Below are 22,274 nucleotides of genomic sequence, written 5' to 3' on the forward strand. Positions count from 1 at the left end.
GTCCAGGTGCACCACCCTGAACTATCAGCCATGGCAGCAGATAAACCATAATTACATAATGGGAAAATGAAATAAAGCATGAAAAAAAGTTTTATAGAGATTGTATAACTGTTGTGCTCTCCCAGTGGATTAAAATGAGGCATCTGTCATTTCTGGGGGAATGTTTCAGTCAAAAGTTATAGCAGATGATAGTGCCCCCCCTGTCCTGGTTGGCCCTGGGAATATGCTCCTTGCCTATTTAGTAAAACAGCCCTGAATACAATGATGCACATCAAATCTCCTCTTCCACTTCTTTTCCATACAAAAATAACTGTGACCGTGACAAAATGTGTGACTTTTCTTCTCGAATGCTAGCTGTCGAAAATCACTTTGTTCAATTAATTTTCAATGAGGCTTAAAAACTCTAAAGTTTTAATAAGTGAATGAATAGATATAGACAATTTGATTTCTGTCGAACCTTGCCAGCTTATACTTGCCAAATATTTATTTAATAAATACAGACTATCGGTGGTTTTTACGAACATTTTGTTTCTTCACAGTTTGATAAGTCGACCCCTAAATATAGTATTTTGTTTGTTCCTAGGGTGAATGCACAGCTGCCCATTAAAACCCCACTGCCATTCCTCCTCTGCCATCGGCTTTCAGAAGATGGAATGGACTCATTCAGCAAACATTTTGAAAACATTATGGAATCTCATAGGGCCAAAGGCACCTCTTACTCCAGCCTGGATTCTATTGACATACTCTCGTCTCCAGCTCAGAATCAACACAGCTTCTTCACCTTTGACCTGCCAACTCTAACCTCTGAAACTCAGAAGCAGATCTGCAAAAACGCTCAGCTTATTGAAGATAATTTTGCCCCCTTGGCTCACCTGGAACTGGATTCTGGAACAAGTTCCACCACTGACTCAGCCTGGAGTGAAAGGGAAGATGACACTGTGAATGCTGCAGGGGCAACAAACAATGCATTACGCAGCCCTACCCAGTCTGAAGACAGCTTAATCATAGCGGATGCCATTATACAAAGGTATGTTGTAGAGCATGTATTATATAGTATATAGTAAGTATATATATATAGTAATGTTCAATAGAACACAGCAGATCTCATGCGGTTTTAGTCAGTCTGGCTCCTGCCTGTACATACATAGATTTTAGAATGCTAACTTTTACTTAAAATTTACTTATACTTTAATTATACCTTTATTTATACTTAACAATAAATATTATTTATACTTTAATTTAATAATACCTTTACTTAACAATACATTTACATGACAATGCCTTTACTTTCATTTTAGATTTTTCTTTCATGCATATGTATAATGTAAAGTTCAATAGAATAGATCAGGAAACAAGCCAGGACAGACATAGGGACACATTTACTAAAACTCTATAAATTATTTTAGCTCTAAAAATCCGAATTGAGAAAAAAAAATTATGTTTAGTAAATGGATCTCTATATGTCTCAGTTTAAATTAAAATGATTATTTTTTTGAGGGGGCACATTACTGGTTTAAGATATCTGTTGAAAATTAGTAATTTAGTTGTTATTTATTGTCAGACAAAATATGAGCATATTAAAAAGGTCTGAATGCTTAGGCAAGCAATGTGGGATTAAAAAGGTGGTTAAAATAAAAACCTAAACTTTTGTGCCTCTCTTTGAATTGTAATATGTCTTCTAGGGATAAGTATAATAATAAGTGAGAATGAACTAGGTATCTTTAAATACAGTACATTGTTAGGTCAACCTGCTATTAACTAGGTTGTTTGCAAGGAATATAAGTATTGCTGTGCTGCTGTAAAAGTGTACAGGTATTTGCATTATCTAATGATGCTGTAGGCATGATGCTTTATGCACTGTGACTCTAACAGGCACTAGGTGGCAGTAAAATCATGTCGGATGGAACTGGGGAAAGCCTAGTTAGGATTGCAAATTGCTTTGATGTGCACAGTTTATATATAATTTGAATCCAGATCACTTCCTGAATGTTTTCCTGACTGCAATCTGCAATATTACATTAATGTAGTTAGAAGTAAAATCAGAAATGTTTGCCCTGAGCCCCTCCATATCATTACAGGACCCTCCTGTATATGTGGCGTTACTATCGATGGTAATACTGTTACTGTTATGTGGGACTCAGTATCCCCCTGTAAGCTAAATAGCATGCTTAGTCAGTTCTTTCATCCATAAATAAATGGAAGTAAGATTCTACTAATCAGTACAGACCCATCCCTAGCTAAGCATTTGCAATAAGCATGATCATAGCTGGCAGCAGTCAGATAAGTCTCTTAGGTCCAAAGTGGCTGTTTGGTCTGAATCCAGGGGAAGATTTTGTCTGATAATTACTCTAGCTGCTGCTGCTGCTTTGGATTATAAGCATTAAAGATTATGTTCTTTTGTGACCTGAAAGGTCTAAAAATAGAGTCAAGCACTCACTGAATAGCATTTTACTGTAACAGTGTTGACTGCTTTTTCTACAAGCGTTTTGGTGTTTCAGTTAACTAAGCCCCCCAAAACACCAAGAAGTTTACAAGCCTTAAAAAGTTACTGGCGCTATTTGATACTCAGTTGTAGCTCTGCTGCGTTAGCCAGCATCAAAGATGACCCAAACATGATTTCCCATGAGAAATAACACCTTCCAGTGCAATATGACTACTATGTGTGCATCTTACAGAACCCTTTATCACTTTGATCTCCTTTACCCTCCCTAGTGGGGTAGAGGGTAATTAAGCATTACCCCCACCCTGTGCAGGGCTTTTGCTTAAATATGGATAAATTGAGAATAACGTCAATTTGAATTTTGATAGATCTCACACAAGGGCTCACCCTGAGGGGCTGATTTATTATTGCTCAAACCTTCATGCTAGAGTAACTGGTTACTTAAACCACGCATAACGTTCTCAACTCACGTGTGTTTTCTGTATCCGATTACCTTGGTTTGCAGCTGAACGGGATTTTTTTTGTCCAGAAGGCTTTGGAACGAAATAAAAAGCTTAGCAGGTTTCAGGTGACAAACTTTTTATTTAAAAAAAAAAAACCCAGCTCAGAGAAAAGAAGAGCAGAGGTAATTAGATGCAGAAATTACACGTGAGTTCAGGTTTAAAAAAGAAATACTTATATCCTTGTAACAAGGGCAGGATATAGCTTCTAGAACCACAAAGCTTACATCAATGAAAAAGCAAAAATATATCCTGCAACTCAAAAATTTAAATATTTATAAAAAACATACAGATCCATTGATGCCCTTACACATTTCATACCTCTGTGGTACTGAGGTAGGCAAAAGCTGTGCCTATATATAAGTACGGTGGAGGTACAAAGCATCATGGGGCTATATAAGTTTTTCTTTGTACCAGTTCTGGTAAGTTTTATAGCAGGAAAATGCCAGAACTGCAGAATCATCACATCTTTCTATTTATCAGCTTTTCTTCTTCATTCTTTTTTCTGCTAAAATACTAAGCGGACGGTATTTTGCTATTGGCCTGGCCAGACAGAACTGGACATAACGAATTAAAGATAATGTCTCATGTAAGCAGAAAATAACTTGATTGGTTATGGTAGTCTGCTGATAAAACATAATTGTTTAGCAAGATCCCATTCTAGCAAGAGTTACAAGGATAAAAAAAAGACTTTGCTGCATTGACACAGTTACAAGGACATATTTATTTAATCACTATCCAGCCTTGCTTTTAACTATTAGTTATACAATGACTTCCAAAAGTATTCAGACCTTGACTAATTCTTTCATGTTACTGAATAACAAATGCTAAACTGAAACCTTGTTCTCAATGATATTTGAATTTAGTACCGAAATACCTTTATTTAATGTTATAATGTTTTATGTTTGAAAAATCTGTTGCATAGGTACCAAATTATGGGCCATTTAAGGCAATTTCCCATAGACTTTATAAGCAAATAATTCTAACTTTAAAAAGGTTTCCTTTTTCTTTGTAGTAATAAAAGAGAACTTTGTACTTGATCCTAACTATGATATAATTAATCCTTATTGGAGGCAAAACAATCCTATTAGGTTTAGTTAATGTTTAAATGATCTTTTAGTAGACTTGGCATAGAGATCCAAATTATGTATTCTGGATAACAGGTCCCATACCTGTTATCAGGTATTCAGTCCCCATCATCATCTTTCATCTAGGTAGATTTGTTCCTGGTTGTTTGGTTAGTTAGATTATGCTTGTCTAGCTCAGTTTTCAAATACGGCTGCTAGATTTGTTGGAGTGCTATTTGATCAATTGGATTGAGATTAGGGTTTTAACTGGGTGATTGAAGGACCTTAACGGAGAAGGAAAGGAAAATGAAGTGTATCGATCCTCTTCCTGCTTCTTCTTTCTTCATGCGAGGGTGCATAGGCAGTAGAGTCAAAATCCCAACTTTAACAAAAAAGCCGGCTTCACTCTATGAAGCATGCTGTGGCCCTGGGCTATTGAAAAAAAGTGGAAGTGGATCAAGAGGATCGATCTGTCGTGCTCACTAAGATGAACCCTGGGCCGGTGCAGTTTTCTGCTAACAGGAGCACTGGCCGGGGTATCAGGTAAGCGATTACAATCACTGGGAGGGTGCCTAACCTTTGGCACTCCAAGTGATTTACACTTTCCTTCTTCTTTGACTTTTTTTGTTGTTAAGTCTCTTCAAAATTACTTTGGTCCGTTTTGAAGAACGTGGAAGTAGATCAAGAGGATCGATCTGTGGTTCTCGCTAAGATGAACTTTTTTTGCATTCGTGTTTTTGTTATTTTTGTGTTTACGTATTTAATATCTTGAGTTGTAAGATAGAGTTCCAAGGGTTGCTTACAACCTAAGATATAAAAATAACAAACAAAAACTAGAAATTATAGCCATGGATACTGCTGTACATAGGCACTCCTGGTGATATATAATTTGTGATAACTAGCGGATATATGATTGCAGTTTTTTTCTTTATGTAACCATAGGTAACATCTACTGATCCTCTCCCTCTCGGTGCATATTTGTTTTTGTTACGATAACTACTATTTCAGTTGCATCTGCTATTATGATGGATAATTGATACACAAGACTTAGGTGGTTTGGACAGTTTCTTTATTAAAGTAAAACAAAGGTGTTACGCTCCTTTAAGATTTTGGTTTATGGTTTTCCCATTATTTTTATAAATTTGCTTTGAAATGACCTTTTATTTGTGTGAATTATCTTGGTGTGTCCCTCAGGGTATACGTCATGTATTCACGTCACTGTTTTGTGTTTCCTGCCACACTTTGTATTTAGGTTTGCTGTCTTGTTTGATTTGTAACTTTGAGAAAGGCTGTAGAAAAAGCCGAAACTTCAGTCTTGTTATACTTCAGATAAACCACGTGTTGTTTCTTCATAAGTCCTGCGTGAAGCAGTCCATTTTGTTTGAGTATATATATATATATATATATATATATATATATATATAGATATAAAAAAAATCAACAGATTTTATGAAATGACTCATTAAATGACCACTACAAATGAGTAGATTTTTATAATAGCAATGGAGCATCTATAGGGACTTGGGTCTGGAAGCCAGTGGCACTTGGGTCTGTAGGAAGACAGCAGTGGCAGTGTTTCTAATGACAGCCGTGGGATTCGCTTGTAAAGAGCAGCAGCTGGAGATATTACTCAGCGTATGTCACACCGCGGAGCCCTCCTCTCCCTTGTGTCATGGTGCTTTACCGCCACCACCTGATTAGCACACAGCTGGGATGCATTTATACACGCTCTTGCACACTCGCCCACTCACTCATACGCACACAAGCACGTACGCAGAAGTGTAAAAATAGATCCACTACTGACCACAGACTTGTGGAATTAACCCTACAGTATATTCTGCCAAGTCAATACCATAATAAGGACGAGGACCTTTGGGTTTTGGTTTATTAATTTATGAATAATTAATATTTAAATCTGTAATTGTATTTATTGCCCATAACTGCCATATGTTATAAAGATTCCGGCTAAGTTAATACTATGTGCACCAAAGCAGTTAGCAAAACTACAGACTTTTTCTTTTACATTCTGAGTAAGTTGAAGTTTAACAGCAGCTGGAGGGTCACAAGTTGGACATGTCAGAGTGTTAACTTATATTGGGGCTGTGCCTTTTGTATTGGATCCCCTCTTATATAACTTCAGGCTTGGCGAATGTATTGAATTCTGGGATAGATTTACAAACACAACACAAGATAGAAATCCACAAATTCATTAATGCGTGTATTGCAATGTTCAGTCTGATGGTTTGTAAACCACTGGCACAGAAATTGCCGTAAGCAGATCTTCATCTCTAGGGAACCATTACCATGAAATATTGAGTTCATAATGCAGATACTGAACCAGATAGTTCTTAATATAATAAGAGTAATGGGACAGCAGTATTTGAAATACATAGTTACATGAACCAACAACTAAAAACCCTAATATACAGATGTTGTTATCCATAGTATAGAGGCAGCCACCAGGCATGAAACTCTCATAGCATAAAACTCTCACACCCCACTTGTATTAAATTATGCCTTTAATAATTTTGGTGATAAATGGTGATATCAGCAACTAATAGTAAGGTAACCTGCAGATCTACAGCACTTACAGGGCATCATGATCAATATCAATTTTAAAACTGACTGCACAAAGGGGGGCTGACATTAGAACTATACCAAAAGGAGCACAAAGAGTCAGCTTTGAGCCTTTCTTTAACTGTGTCTTAAATTTGTATTGTCCTTTATGTCTAATGTAGTGTTTATGAATAATTTTTTCCATGGAATTTATCGCTGCAGTTTCATATAAGCAACAAAATTAAAAAATTATAACATGTTGTTTTGAGGTCTTTGGCTTTATCTACTGTCATCTGTGCCTACAAATGGCTGGGCCCACCGTAATTTATATATACAGTTTTATAAACACAGTCTTACAAAGCCACCCACTAGAGATCGTAGACACCATGTAAATACATCCCACATATCATCCCTTAGAATAGGCTCACTGCTCTTTTGGCTTTTGGGAAATCTAATTTTTTGGAGCTTGGTGGGACATGTGTATGTTGCTTACATAAAATAACATACAGTGGAGGAAATAATTATTTGACCCCTCACTGATTTTGTAAGTTTGTCCAATGACAAAGAAATGAAAAGTCTCGGAACAGTATCATTTCAATGGTAGGTTTATTTTAACAGTGGCAGATAGCACATCAAAAGGAAAATCGAAAAAATAACTTTAAATAAAAGATAGCAACTGATTTGCATTTCATTGAGAGTTTTTGAACCCTCTAACAAAAAAAGACTTAATACTTAGTGGAAAAACCCTTGTTTGCAAGCACAGAGGTCAAACTTTTCTTGTAATTGATGACCAAGTTTGCGCACATTTTAGGAGGAATGTTGGTCCACTCCTCTTTGCAGATCATCTCTAAATCCCTAAGGTTTCGAGGCTGTCTCTGTGCAACTCTGAGCTTGAGCTCCCTCCATAGGTTTTCTATTGGATTAAGGTCCGGAGACTGACTAGGCCACTCCATGACCTTAATGTGCTTCTTCTTGAGCCACTCCTTTGTTGCCTTTGCTGTATGTTTTGGGTCATTGTCGTGCTGGAACACCCATCCACGACCCATTTTCAGTTTCCTGGCAGAGGGAAGGAGGTTGTCGTTCAGGATTTCACGATACATGGCTCCGTCCATTTTCCCGTTAATGCGAATAAGTTGTCCTGTGCCCTTAGCAGAAAAACACCCCCAAAGCAAAATGTTTCCACCCCCATGCTTGACGGTGGGGACGGTGTTTTGGGGGTCATAGGCAGCATTTTTCTTCCTCCAAACACAGCGAGTTGAGTTAATGCCAAAGAGCTCTATTTTGGTCTCATCAGACCACAGCACCTTCTCCCAGTCACTCACAGAATCATTCAGGTGTTCATTGGCAAACTTTAGACGGGCCTGCACATGTGCCTTCTTGAGCAGGGGGACCTTGCGAGCCCTGCAGGATTTTAATCCATTGCGGTGTATTGTGTTTCCAATGGTTTTCTTGGTGACTGTGGTCCCTGCTAATTTGAGGTCATTAACTAACTCCTCCTGTGTAGTTCTAGGATGCTTTTTCACCTTTCTCAGAATCATTGACACCCCACGAGGTGAGATCTTGCGTGGAGCCCCAGAGCGAGGTCGATTGATGGTCATTTTGTGCTCCTTCCATTTTCGAACAATCGCACCAACAGTTGTCACCTTCTCTCCCAGCTTCTTGCTAATGGTTTTGTAGCCCATTCCAGCCTTGTGCAGGTCTACAATTTTGTCTCTGACATCCTTGGACAGCTCTTTGGTCTTTCCCATGTTGGAGAGTTTGGAGTCTGCTTGATTGATTGATTCTGTGGACAGGTGTCTTTTATACAGGTGACTAGTTAAGACAGGTGTCCTTAATGAGGTTGACTAATTGAGTAGAAGTGTCTAACCACTCTGTGGGAGCCAGAACTCTTAATGGTTGGTAGGGGTTCAAAAACTTATTTCACTCAATGAAATGCAAATCAGTTGCTATCTTTTATTTAAAGTTATTTTTTCGATTTTCCTTTTGATGTGCTATCTGCCACTGTTAAAATAAACCTACCATTGAAATGATACTGTTCTGAGACTTTTCATTTCTTTGTCATTGGACAAACTTACAAAATCAGAGGGGTCAAATAATTATTTCCTCCACTGTACAATAGTGTCAGTTAACAAATAGATATGAACAACAGTAAACATAGTTGGGCAACAATGTTTTGAAAGCCCCTTCCTGCCCTTCTACACACAATTTCTGCTTGCCACTTATACCTAGCTCCATTAATTTACATGGCATTGTCCTTTCTATACTTCTGGTCTTACACAGACAATTCCCTAGGGACCAAGCCCATGAGGAAGTCCCTGTCCCCCACCAATGATCACTACATTTACCAACATTATTGGTTGCTGTAACTGTCATTATTGTCAATGAACATACCACCACACCCAGCAGACTGACAAGGAACCCCACCAAAAATGCTGTGACTGATTCAAAGAAGGATTAAACTCCCTATAGTCTAGTGTACCCCATAACTTAATGCCACTAGTGACAACTAACAAAAAGAAAAAAACAAAACAAACCACAACCCCCAAGTTGTTTTTTTTTTATTGGATGAATAAGTCATTAGAATAGCTTTATGTATGTCCTATGCATTTACTTGAATATATGACCCTGCCATATTGCTATAGCCATAACAACCATCCAACACATTCAAACAGGTCAACAGAAGATAGCTGCAGATTGTTATCTTTTTATTGCATATCATTTTAAAGGAGAACTAAACCCTAAAAATCAATATGGCTAAAAATGCCATCTTTTATATAATAAACTGACTGCACTGGCTTAGAGTTTCAGCATCTCTATAGTAGCAATGATATAGGTCTTCACAGTAGTAACAGGAGCTCTCCATCTTGAATTCTGTTTGAACCATCTGGGACAGTGTACATGCTCAGTGGGCTCTGGGCTGCTGTTGAGAATCTAAGCTTAGGGGGGGATGGTCTGTCATATAGCTAATGCTATAGGGCTAACTATTCAATTCAGACGCAATCGCCCTGGGTTCAGATCTGTCATGTAATGTGAATCTGATTGAATTACTAATCAGCCTTTTACTGTTACATTTATATTTTGTATATACAGTATAATGTGTGTCGGTCCCTAAGCTCAGTAAGTGACAGCAGCGCAGAGCATGTGCAGTGAATCAGCAGAGAAGAAGATGGGGGCTACTGGGGCATCTTTGGGGGCACAGATCTTCCCTGCTAAAAGGCAGTGGTTGCCTTGGGCTGGTACAGAAACCCCAAACATAGGGGCAGATTCATGAAATCACAAGTTTGAATCCCTAATGGGATAAATTTGGATTGGATACGAAAAAATCGTCACAATAATATCATATTGGCGATCCGAAAGTCACAAAATTTTTGTACCAAACGATTGTAAACAGCGGGAAAACCTTTCTGATTTTTTCGCGCAAGCGTACGAAAAAGTTGCGCGGGCAGCGAAAAAGTTGCGCAAGCAACGAAGAATTTGGCGTAAATACGCTCGGAGCGTTCGAATGAATGCTCCGAGCGTTCGTGTCTTAGTAAATCTGCCCCATAATGTACAATATTTCTGCCCTACTTCTTTAGCATACCTCCCAAGATTTATAAAAATGTAAAGAGGGACAAAAAGAAATGCTGCACGTAACACCCATTATTTTGCAGCCTCAACCCCTAAATACCACCATTTTACTAAATTTGGCAGGTTATTTAAAGTTTAAATACATTTTTGGGGGTTTGGGGTCTTGTTTTTTTGTGTTATTACAGTTTTGTTAAAAAAGCTGAAATTGCCCTATAAGCTGCAAGTCTCAGTTCCCTCAAGAGACCTGTTTAGCTTATTAGTTACAATTGTATTTCAGTGCAGGTGTGGCTTGTTAACTTTCTGGGCTCTTTTATTATTATTATGAAGTTTTAGAAACATTGTATCATTTTTAGCATACAGTGCAGGGGATCAAGAATCTGGACTGAGCTGTTAAACTTTCCTGCAAAAATCTGGACAGTTAGGAGGTATGCTTTAGTAAGGCTTTAGTTCTCCTTTAAGTCTAATTGCACTGTTTATCACAGCTCTGTATTTCACATACACATAGATGTCATTGCACTGGAAGAAAAATAATCATCCCTCCTTTTAAGGGGAGACCCTGTTTCAACCTCACAACATAGGAAAAATATAATTTAGTATCTTCCACACCCTCCTTCACCACCTTAGTATTTCAATACTGTTAGAAAACAGATTAAGAAAACCCCCCTTTTAAATTTCTACATAAAACTTCTGACTTTAATCACAAGTAACTTTATTAAAAAAAAAAAAGGCTGTTCTCTGACAACTTTATTTGCAAACCAGACACAGACGGTAGATTAAAAGATTACAGTAATGACATTACCCCCTAGGGTTGCCAACTTTTTTGAGAAAAAATACCAGCCTTCCAAGATTTTTATCTTTTTCCCTATTAATAACACCAGTCAGGTTGCAACCCTCTTATACCCCCATACCATGAAGTGCCTATAAAGAGAACTAGAGCGGTGTCAGTGATTACATTGGGGGGGGTCACACGCTAGAACAATAAACTTGTAATGAGGCTGAGCACCCAGCCATCTGGCCTCCCCTCTGTCACTGTGCAAACCCTTACCACTGGCAATTACTTTTTTCTTTCCCACTGTCAGTCACTTACGAACCCCATACACTGCCAGAGCCAAAACCTTGCAACTGCACAGCGCCACATACCTCCTGCCCTGATGGGAACTTAACTCACTGCCATTCCAATTTGCATCCCTACCCTGTTGCACTCTAAGCAGCTGCCTATGCTACTTACCCCTACTTCTGGTCCTGGAAGTAGGACTAAGAATTAGGATTCACATATCACGCTTTAGATAGAATGATTTCATTATTCAGTGAGTAAAACTTACAGGAAGACATGCAGTTTCTAACAGGAGAGTTTGGGCATAAAAAAGACAAAGCTCTTGGCCAAAATAAAAGAAAGACATTGGCTGATGTAATGGAGCATGTAGCCATGCCTTTGGTTTGTGTGTGAGCAGAGGGATGGATTTAAAATGTCTATGATGGCAGTTTTTCTATAAGGGATTATTCAATGGTACTAAAATATATTTTTTCATGGAAAGACTTTGTTTCTGTGAAATGTTGTTTTACATACAGTATGTACTGTTTGGTGTGATATGTAGTGAACAATGGACTATTTCTTTTTATATTTGTATGTTGTATTCCTCATCTTTTCTTTATTCACATTTATACGAAAATGAGATTATAGGTCTTGACAGATTTTACATTGAGGTCATTTAACAGCTGTTTTTTTTTTTCAGCTAAGGCTACGGGTACCATGGCAACATAAATGCCCAGAATTGTTATCTGTGGTTTGTAATTAGCAGGAAAGGTCAAAATTCTATACTGCATAAATATTCTTCATAAAGAAGAAAAACAATGGTCTCCCATTTATTTTTTTCAATTAAAGGAGCAATTGTTAATGCATCCCTTCCTTTCTAAGAACTGATTGGTGCATCTTAGTTATAGGCTATATTTGGTTGTGCTGAGAAAATAAGGGTGCATATTAAGGCTGTTTAAGCTCAAGGGTTATCTGCCCCCTCCATATTTTTTCCCTCAAACTGATATTACATGCAAGGCATAATATGAATAATTGATACGTAGGATATTGATATGTAGGATTTACTACCTTCCCCAGTTTATAAAATCAGATGGCAATGTCAAGTATCAAGGGGATGGGACAATGATGTTGAGGGGGTGGGGCAATGATGTTGAGGGGTGGGGCAATTACATTGCAGAAGCAGGTTGAAGAAGTAAGGGGACAGGCAAGAATGTAAGGGGTGGGGAATTGGGCAGATTGTGGGTTCCAGCAGCTGAGTGCTTTTCCCATATGATTGGTAGGTGCGAAGCACAGCTTTGTAATTAACATCTGCCAATTAAGTGAGGTTAAATTAAGTGAAGCTTGGCTTACCCAAGAGACTACCAGTTGCTATATACAAATACTGCATATAGATATAAGCTCTCTGTTATAGATATATAGATATATGCCATCTATTGTGTTACCGGCCTGGCTGGTTAAACACCTGCCAAGGCCAGGGCAATTTAGCTGCCAGCAAATGTGTAATATCCTGAAATTCAGCCCTTGCCTGCGTTAAAAAAGCCACGCGGTACTTGCTTTTTGCAAATTTTTCTATGTTTCATGGATTTTTTCGCAGTTTTTTTCTACAAAAATAAGTGGGAAAGAGTTGCTCATCACTAGCCATCTGCTGTGCCCTACAACTAAGTGCCAGGATCTGCGAAGCTGCATACATGTGTACCAAGAAGTAGAAAGAAGGATGGATTGGGGTGGCAAACATATTGGTAGCCTTACAAAAGAAAATTTGACCCCCCCCCCCCCCCACCACCTGACATATACAACTTATTTAATTTTACTTCTTTTTAAAGGATTTGTTTTTCCTCTATCCAATTAAAAAAGATTAGAGTAAGGAAATGCCACATATTAAAAATAATATTGTAATAACGAAAAAGTGCTAAAACAGTATTGATTATGAAAGGAACTCTGGATGTTCCATTTAGTTAGTTTTCTGCATATTCCCTATAGCTTATTATACATAGTCCCCTCCAGCACTAGCTTTAGCAATATGTGCATTACTGAATGAGATCTAGTACTGCAATGACAAAATGGGGGCACATGGGGGAAAAAGAGTAAAGGGCTGATTTATTATAGATCAAAATGCTGAATCCAGAAGCATTCCCCGCAGTTTGAACTATTTTATGATTTAACAACACTTTCCTGGATTCAGGAACATGTCATATAAAAAGACTCAAGCACCAAAGGCGACACTAATTTACAGAATATAGTATAGTATTTCTGCTTATTTGGCACATCCTTGTTATTTTAATGTACAGTTCACATATATTCCACCAATCTATGCTTAGTAAATTGACTAAACTAAAATCCCTGTTTATTCAGAGGTGAGACTTGGGTAGCCATTGGAAGCTGTGTCCCACCTGATGCATTTTATCTGTTTGGCATCCTCAACATCTAGTAAAGTGTACAGAAACTGACATTTTTTTTTTAAAGCCAATAGATTTGCCAGTTCATCAGCATCTGCTTTAAATAGTCAAATAATGGTCTTCATTTGTTGTAAGCGTCAGAAAGCAGAGCTCCTTACTAACATCTAGGCAAAACGGTCACTAACAATGCAAATCGCATTGCAAAATAATTAAAAATCTAAAAAATCTTAAAAATCACCCTGGTCAACTCCCAACTTCAGCTGTATAAGCTTACCTACTTAGCCAGAGGCTGCACAAGCAAGTTCGAAGGTATTTGGACCCCATGGCTCGAATCCCCTGCAACCACCACTGAATGAAGACTTTCCTGCTCTCCCCTCCTTCTCCCCTCCTCTCTCTTCCTTCCACCTTTCATCAGTTAAAATCAATAAAAAAATACTTAAAAAAAAAACTATATATATATATATATATATATATACAATTATATATGTAATAATATAAATAACTAGATGTTACAGTAAGCAACACTATAAGAGTTAAAAGCATTCTGTTATGATTCATATGGTGTACTTTGTACTTCTAAATTACACTGTTTACTTTGCAAATATTCTGCAATTTACATTTTTATTCTTGAACCAGCAAAAATATTTTTTCTTAGCTGTAATATTGGTGTGTAGGCGCCATCTCAGTGCATTGTGTCTGAGTCTGAGCTTTTAGAAGGAGCCAGTGCTACACATTAGAACTGCTTTCAGATACAAGTAATAGCAAACAGGAAACCTGCATTTTTGTCACTGATCATTGTCTTTCATTGCATTTAATGTATTTTGGGCTAAAGTTCCCACTGCTTCTCTCTGTATTTAATGTATTTTGGGTGCCACTATCCTTTGTCTCTCACTGTATTTAATGTATTTTGGGTGCCACTATCCTTTGTCTCTCACTGTATTTAATGTATTTTTGGGTGCTACTACTAATGCCCCTTACGTTAATCAGGGCACAGTCACATGACTGAGGGCACCTGAGAAAGCAAAGGAAACGGCTAGTCCTATGTCAGATTTCAAAATTAAATATAAAAAAAATTGTACTCTTTTAAAAAACATATTTCAGTGCAGAACTCTGCTGGAGCAGCATTATTTACTGATCTGTTTTGAAAAAAAAGAAAAAAAAACATTTCCCTTGGCAGTACTCCAGTTTCCAAACTAAAAAAAAAAAACAAAAACTGGAATTTGCAGCTAAAGGCTGGTGAGCTTCTGCCAATGGACTCATGCCGGCATCTTGCCAGAAAATTAATGGACCAATGTAAATTTATTTCAATTACTTAACAAGATCAGGGTTTGTAAACATGCTTTCTTTTAAAACACAGATCTTTTACACAGATGTTTTGCCCTGCGTTCTTCTGAGAACTGCCACAACTTGAGGCATTACACATGTGTTTGATGCTTGCATGTGCCTGAATGAGCTTGGTCCAATAAAAAACAATGGGCTGTGCTTTATCCTGTGTTCCTCTAAAATAAAAGTGCAAAATATTATTGAGACTTTACTGTAGCTCTACAGATTCCTATTTTATATCAACAAGCTAAAGGGATTGAGGAGACCGCCTCATACGTATGCAAATGTCATAACAGGATTCTGGGAAGAAATTCCTTAAGGCTCCTAGAAAAGTCCATTTACATGGGCTTTGTTCCATTTACATGGGTTTATCCTATAGGCTAAAGCTCACCCACTGGGTTTAAAGCAGAAGCCAGGATAATAGTTGATCAGATTCCCAACTACAGACCGGTTTCGCCCTTTTTGGGGCTCATCAGCGTAGCGCAGGGTTTTCTGATCAGCTTAGGTAGAGCCAGGAGTGGGGATACACGAACAAGCTAAAGGGATTGAGGAGACCGCCTCATACGTATGCAAATGTCATAACAGGATTCTGGGAAGAAATTCCTTAAGGCTCCTAGAAAAGTCCATTTACATGGGCTTTATATCTATTTTATATCCCAATTACAAGCACACATGTAGTTGCTAAATGGCCCCAGTGGGGTTACTCATATTTTTGAGCGAAGGCATGATTTGCTGTGAAATTCGGAATTTCTCTGTTGGAATATTTTTTCACAATGCTGCTGCAAAATTTCATAGTGACAAAAATTTGCAGAGTGAGGAAAAAGTTGCGGTCACGTAAAAAAAGTCATGGTTGTGTCAAATAAGTTGCGGTTGTGTCAAAGTCGCGGTCGTATCAAAAAAAGGTGCACGCGTCAGAAAAATCATGCAGTAGCCATTTCACATTTTTCATTTCGTGAATTTTTTGCTAAAGTGATTAGTTTATCGTAGTTACTCATAGAAATTAATTAGAACATTGCTTTTTTACTAACTTGCAGTAGAATTTATTAGGAAAACACTTGGATCTTAAGGTGGCCACACATGGGCTGATTAATCAGCTGACTCCTTATTGATCGAGTAGGAAACTTACTTGGCCCATGTAAAAATAGCCAGATGTCAATCAGGAAGGTTTGAAAACTCCATTGGTTAAGGGGTGGCATGTTGATGCATCCTTGGCACCACAGGCTCACTGGATCGTAAGATTCTTGGCCCTAAAAGCAATACATAGCAGCAATGCCAATATGATTTACAGCTCCAGAACTATTTGCACAGCAGGACCTTCAGATTTGGGGCCAAAGAACCCGTCTGTCCCTAGCACACAGCACTTGAGACTGGATAAAGTACATTATTATGTAATGTTTTTGACCTTTATATTGGATTTTGAGTCTAGACTAAAGTTGAAATGTAAATTTAAATGAATTGTACTTTGTCATTATGACATTTTTGGAGATCACAATCTAGTAGGTTGATTTACTCTGTAGAGTTATTGTAAGCATTATTATAATAGTAGTAGTATTCCAATCAGTTAAACAAATAGCAGAATTCAAGGTTATATTTCTGCCATAAACTAATCATATTGTAGATATTTATTAAAACAATTAAATGACAGTAAGTCAGCAAAAAATAAAAAACATACTTTTGGGGAATCTGGCCATTATAATTTCAAGATCCAGATCTATAAATCCCTAATTTGGTGCTCTTTTATCTGAATGAAAAACAAGCAAGTGAAAACAGAAATAAGTAGGCCGAAGACACACGGATCTACTTAGTAGCAGCTACTTGTCATGGCTTTTAAATGCCAGAAATACCCTGCCATAGACAATACTGAGAATTGCCTCTGCTAAAACACACATAGACACAGTTATCAGTAAATGATCAGCATTGTCTATTTTTGTAACTGTGACAAGTAGCTGCTTCTAGTAGCTCTGTGTCTTCACCCATAGAGGCATGGGATACCTTATGCAAAAAAAGTTCCGTGAAAAAATTATTGTTGCATGTAAAAAAAATTGTCATCTAAAAAGTCACACTGTAGGAGTGAAAAAAACATCCATTTGACAAATAGAAATGGCACGTAGCGTGGGGAAAATTTGGGACCACATCCGTTTTTGTGACCACACCCCCTAAATACCACTCCCATTTGACAACATTTGGCAGGTTATTTAGTTTAGTTTGAACACATTTGTGTGGGTTTGATGTTTTATCACAGTGTTGCAGTGAAATTGCCCTTTAAGCTGCAAGTCTTAGTTCCCCCAAGAGACCTGTTTAGCTTATTAGTTACAATTGTATCTCAGTGCAGGTGTGGCTTGTTAACTTTCTGTGCTCTCTGCCAAAAGCTACTTTTAAATTAAATTTGTGTCTTTTTTTAGCATTCAGTGCAGGAGATCAAAGGGAAATGAGGGACTTTTCAGTAAGAATCCGGGACTGTGGGTTGAGCTGTCAAAAGAGGGACTGTCCCGCGAAAATCACAGTTGAGAGCTATGGATTTGCTCATCACTACCCAGAATACTTGGGACCTGGGGGTATCTGGATAAGGGATCTTTACGTAATTTGGATTGCCATATCTTAGGTCTTTTTTAAATCATTTACATAGTTAAATTGGGTGAAAAAAATACCAAAGTTCATAAAGTTCAACCCTTCCAAACAAACCCCAGTGCACATATATCAACATCACTCTGAAGGGCATACCACAGCCTCACTGCTGTCGCCGTGAAGAACAACTCAAAGGGTGGGCCTGGTGTTTTCTGGAAAATGGGTTTCTGTATGAAAGATCCTCTACCTGTATTAATTACAATAAGTATAAAAATATACATTTCAGAATGACAGTTTTCAGTACAGTCCCTATTTATTAGGTCAGTTTTGCAATGCTGTCTTATAATAACCCCAGCAAATAATTGCCCAGATTACCCAGATATATACAGCTTTTCATTTGCCCAAACAATGCATCTTAAATGTTGGAAAATTCTAAAGTACAGAGTAATGAGAGTCTGCAAGATGCAGTTTTCCATTTCCTTTGTTCTCTTCCCACCTGTTGTCAACATTCACTTGATATGATTGATTTTCATGCATTAAGAGTTATCGTTAAAGAAATTCGCCCACGCTAAAATGTAGGTTTGTTTCCACCGGTGATATTGTCCTCTGTTAAACGGCTGAAAGTAATGTGTCTAAAGGTGCTTAAACAGCACACAAACACATAGATAGGTAATTACACACTTACACACATAACACAGCACATATTCCACATGTGGATGAATATTTGTCATCAGCTCCTGGTTTCTGCTCTATTTGCTCACTGTATTAATAGAGAGGAACTTTTACCTCTTTTGGATTTTGCATTTTGTTTGTCCAGTCGGGGTTCTGCAGTACAGGTTTAAATTTAAACTGCTGCCATTCTTTAAATATTAATACTAAGGTCCCCAAACTTTGCAGATCTAGTAACCAGATAACTGCGGTTTAGAGTTAGAAAAAGTGGGTGGAGCCACCAACAGCCAATCAGACTTCACCTATTGAATTTTTTTTGGTTTAAATTTAAAATGCTGCCTTTCTCTTATGCCATGGTTCCCAAACTTTGCACGTATTCAGTGTTAGAAAAAAGTGGGTGGAGCCATCGACAGTCAATCCATTTCCACCCATTAAATTTCTTTGGTTTATATTTAAACTGACGCCATTATTTAAGTATTCCACGGTTGTTAAACTTTCCAAAGTTAGTCACTGGGTATTTGCCGTTCAACGTTAGAAAAGGTGGGCGAGCCACAAACAGCCAATCACATTTCCCTAATTTACTTTCAATGGTGAAGTGTAAAAAACTGTCAGTTCCACAATTTTTATGCCTGAACCAAACTTTCCCACAAAGTTGGTCACTGGGTTGGGCCACTAACAGCCAATTGGTTTACATTTAAAATGCAGTCATTCTCACACTATTTATGCCAGGGTGCCTACTGTTTGTCACTGGGTGACAGTGGGTACACCCACCAACCACCAATCACAATTTACCTTTTGACTTTTATTGGTTTAAATTTAAACTGCTGCCATTCTTTAACTATTAATCCTAGGGACCCTAAACTCTGCCGAGTCACTGGAAACTGCAGTTCCAGGTTAGAAAAATTGGGTGGAGCCACCAACTGCCAATCAGATGTCACTTGTTGACTTTCAGTGGGGAAATTTTGTTTGTTCCCAAACTTCCCTTTTTAGTTTGATAAATATATTCTTTCTATAACCACTACTATTTCTTTACATAGAGTTTGATCCAGAATGTGACAAATAACATTAAAGGAGAAGGAAAGTTATTTTGGTATTCTACTGCCAATAGATTTGCCACGTTAGTGCCACCTAGAACAATATATTTGGTATTGAGGAAAGTTCCCTAGAAGCTTTCTCTGTTCGCTTAAGATTGCAGCTGCCATTTTAGCTTGGTGTTCATAGATGTTCCTGCCATATAGCGCTAGCCATTATTGCTCAGATTACACATTCCTAAGAGAGGGTGTTCTTAGCATTCTTGTGGGAGGGGGGGAGGAGAGAACTGCACAGACTCTGGCTCCAGGAATGAAGGATTTTTCTGAGAGAGGAAGTCTGATACCCAAACAACATGTTTACAAAAAGGGAGACAAGAATTCCTGGGTTTCTTTTGATTGAGGACTGCTTTTCTGTGAGTGCTTATGGCTGTATTTACATAGACCTTTTTTGATAAAGCTTACTTTGTTCTTACCTTTCCTTTTCCTTTCCAATCTTTTACTATAATATCCAATTTTACCAGTAAATGCTACCTACTATTTGGTTGTTGTGGGTCACTAGAGCTTAAGCAAGCTTTATTTATTTAGTGCCATTGTGTCCTTCAGCACTTTACAGTACAAGAGACTATAAAAACGAGACACATACATACAAAAAGCATAATTTTTCACTAGCAGGTACACATTGGTGCAATTCCATTGCGTTAAGATACATTTGGAGGAGGGCCCTGCCGACAAGAGCCTTCAATATAAAAGGGTTTGTGACTTTTCTTACATTACCTCCCCAGTGTAACTGATTTATATTTTTTTAAAAGAACCGGTTGGAGTATATAAATAACTTCTGTTCATTTGGTTTGTTAATAGCTAGAACCTATTTTTTATCAACATCTTTTTGTGATTACCTCTTTGTTTGTTTTATAGTGAACCTCCCCTTGGCAATTTGGCCTCTGAATTTGACTCTGAGATGGATAGCACAGAGCGATTAGCTCTAGGAAGCACAGATACCCTGTCTAATGGCCACAAGGCGGACCAAGAAGCTGCAAAACGTCTGGCAAAGAGACTTTACAATCTTGATGGGTTCAAGAAAGCTGATGTGGCGAGGCACCTGGGGAAGAAGTACGTGTGGGTATTGTAAGAACTATATATATACCAAAGACCTCTTATCCAGTATCTGTGATGTGGTGGACCTTTGGTGGATTTCATCTTCAACAACTTGTCTGTTACCACTTCATATTTACATCTGTGGTGATGCATGTAGCCATGTATGTTTCCAATTATAATCCTCTCAATATGTGTAAGCACTCTTCATGCCATTGACACACTCTGCTCTGCAATATGGATGCACACGATCATATGAATTTGGATGGTCATCCTCTGTGAGCTTTGTGCAGCTTCTGCAAGAATCCCTCATTGTTTAGTGTTAAAGTAGTGGGTTTGGTACAATACAAAAATATAGGGAACTTCTAGTCTAGTTAAAGGGGAACTATCACTTAATTCTACAAGATTAAACTTATAGAATTAAGGATCTTTCTATTGTAATCAAATAAATAAATCAATTAGGTTAATCATTTCTGACCCCTTCTCAGCAATCTGTCTCTCTTCATGCAAAAGTCATATTTTGATTAACAGGTTAAAAACCATTGCCTAGACAATGTATGTTTCAAAGTAACTGACAACAACACAAGTTCCATGTATAGAGACAGATTGCTGATAGTGAAGAATAACTTGATTTTTTAAAAACAGCAGAGAAAGTTAATTATTTATAGAATGTTTCTATTATCCAATAAATTACATTTATATTAACTTTTCATTTTTGCCCATGCTCCCCTTTATTTAATGAATAATGGAACTGCCAAATTTGTTGCAAACACACTAAAGAGGAAAAGACCTGTGTGTATTTCCCTCATTAGGTTTTATTAATTCAGTTTTTGCAAGTACATACATTTTTAAAAACAGGGATATTACAAGTTTTGATAATAATATTTTCCATACTGATGGAATCCCTAAATCAAAGAAGCCTTTTTAAATTTTCAAATTTTATGTAAAAAATGAAAAATAACACCCTTTTGGTGGAGTAATCATATCCACTTTCATAAAATCAATATTAAAAAATAAACATCTGCAGAAGGCACCATTATTCTTTACTGCATAAGCGCTTCAAATTAATTGACCACATAACAAAAAATTCCACATCTCCACCACTATGTAAGGTGTGAACCTTTGCTCTTCATGGTGTTACAAACATTTATAGAAATGTTCAATTAAATTTGTTAAAAACCTTGGCTGCCAGGAGGGCCAAACTGAAGGTTGGAGACAAATTGTGGCCGTAATGAGATTATTGCTGTAAATAAGACACTAGGGGGCCCATTTACTTACTCACGAACGGGCCGAATGCGTCCGATTGCGTTTTTTTCGTAATGATCGGTATTTTGCGATTTTTTTCGGAAAATTATCGCGACTTTTTCGTTACCAATACGATTTTTGCGGAAAAACGTGAGTTTTTCGTAGCCATTCCGAAAGTTGCGATTTTTTCGTAGCGTTAAAACTTGCGCAAAACGTCGCACCTTTTAAGTTTTAACGCTACGAAAAAAGCGTAACTTTTCGCGCAAGTTTTCGCGTTTTCGCGCAAATCGTATTGGTAACGAAAAAGTCGCGATAATTTCCGAAAAGTCGTAAAGGCACCGAAAAAATCACAAAAAATACGAAAATCGCAAAATGTTCGTTTTCCAATCAGAATTTTTCCAATTCGGATTCGAATTCGTGGGTTAGTAAATCAGCCACTAGGCATCCTGTTTGGGAGAGTTGTTGGCCACAGCTTTATCAACCTTTTCAGGAGTCTCCTGTCGCAAGGGAGGTCATAACAATGGTCTACAAGGCTCCCCTGTGGCTAAACTCACCAAATGTGGATTTGTGGATTATCTGGCCGTGACAACAAACCCCCAAAGCTATGACAATAAGAAAAAACAGTGAGCTATGTAATTTGAGATTCAGATTTTAAATATAACCGTTTTTTGGTAAATAATAGCTGAAAACAATTAACAGACCATGGGGCGCTTGATGAACTTGCCAAACATTATACCTTAAGTAGCATCAGATTAAGAAAACGCACAAATATATATTATATTGATAAACC

The 22,274-nt window shown here is 37.7% G+C and overlaps 1 protein-coding gene across 3 annotated transcripts in view; it reads left to right on the forward strand.

Annotated features, from left to right (window-relative positions):
- The window catches only part of psd (pleckstrin and Sec7 domain containing), a 320,624-nt gene that overhangs the window by 56,597 nt on the left and 241,753 nt on the right, over window positions 1-22,274 (forward strand). For 2 of the 3 annotated variants that reach the window (XM_031906335.1, XM_031906336.1), the window contains 2 exons: window positions 584-1,027; window positions 20,063-20,263. In XM_031906335.1, coding sequence (XP_031762195.1) covers window positions 584-1,027; window positions 20,063-20,263 — 645 coding nt within the window. The remainder of the gene's footprint in view (window positions 1-583; window positions 1,028-20,062; window positions 20,264-22,274) is intronic. The other variant, XM_031906337.1, reaches the window with a different exon arrangement.

Source organism: Xenopus tropicalis, chromosome 7 (genome assembly GCF_000004195.4).
Source record: "Xenopus tropicalis strain Nigerian chromosome 7, UCB_Xtro_10.0, whole genome shotgun sequence".
Classification (NCBI taxonomy): Eukaryota; Metazoa; Chordata; class Amphibia; order Anura; family Pipidae; genus Xenopus; species Xenopus tropicalis.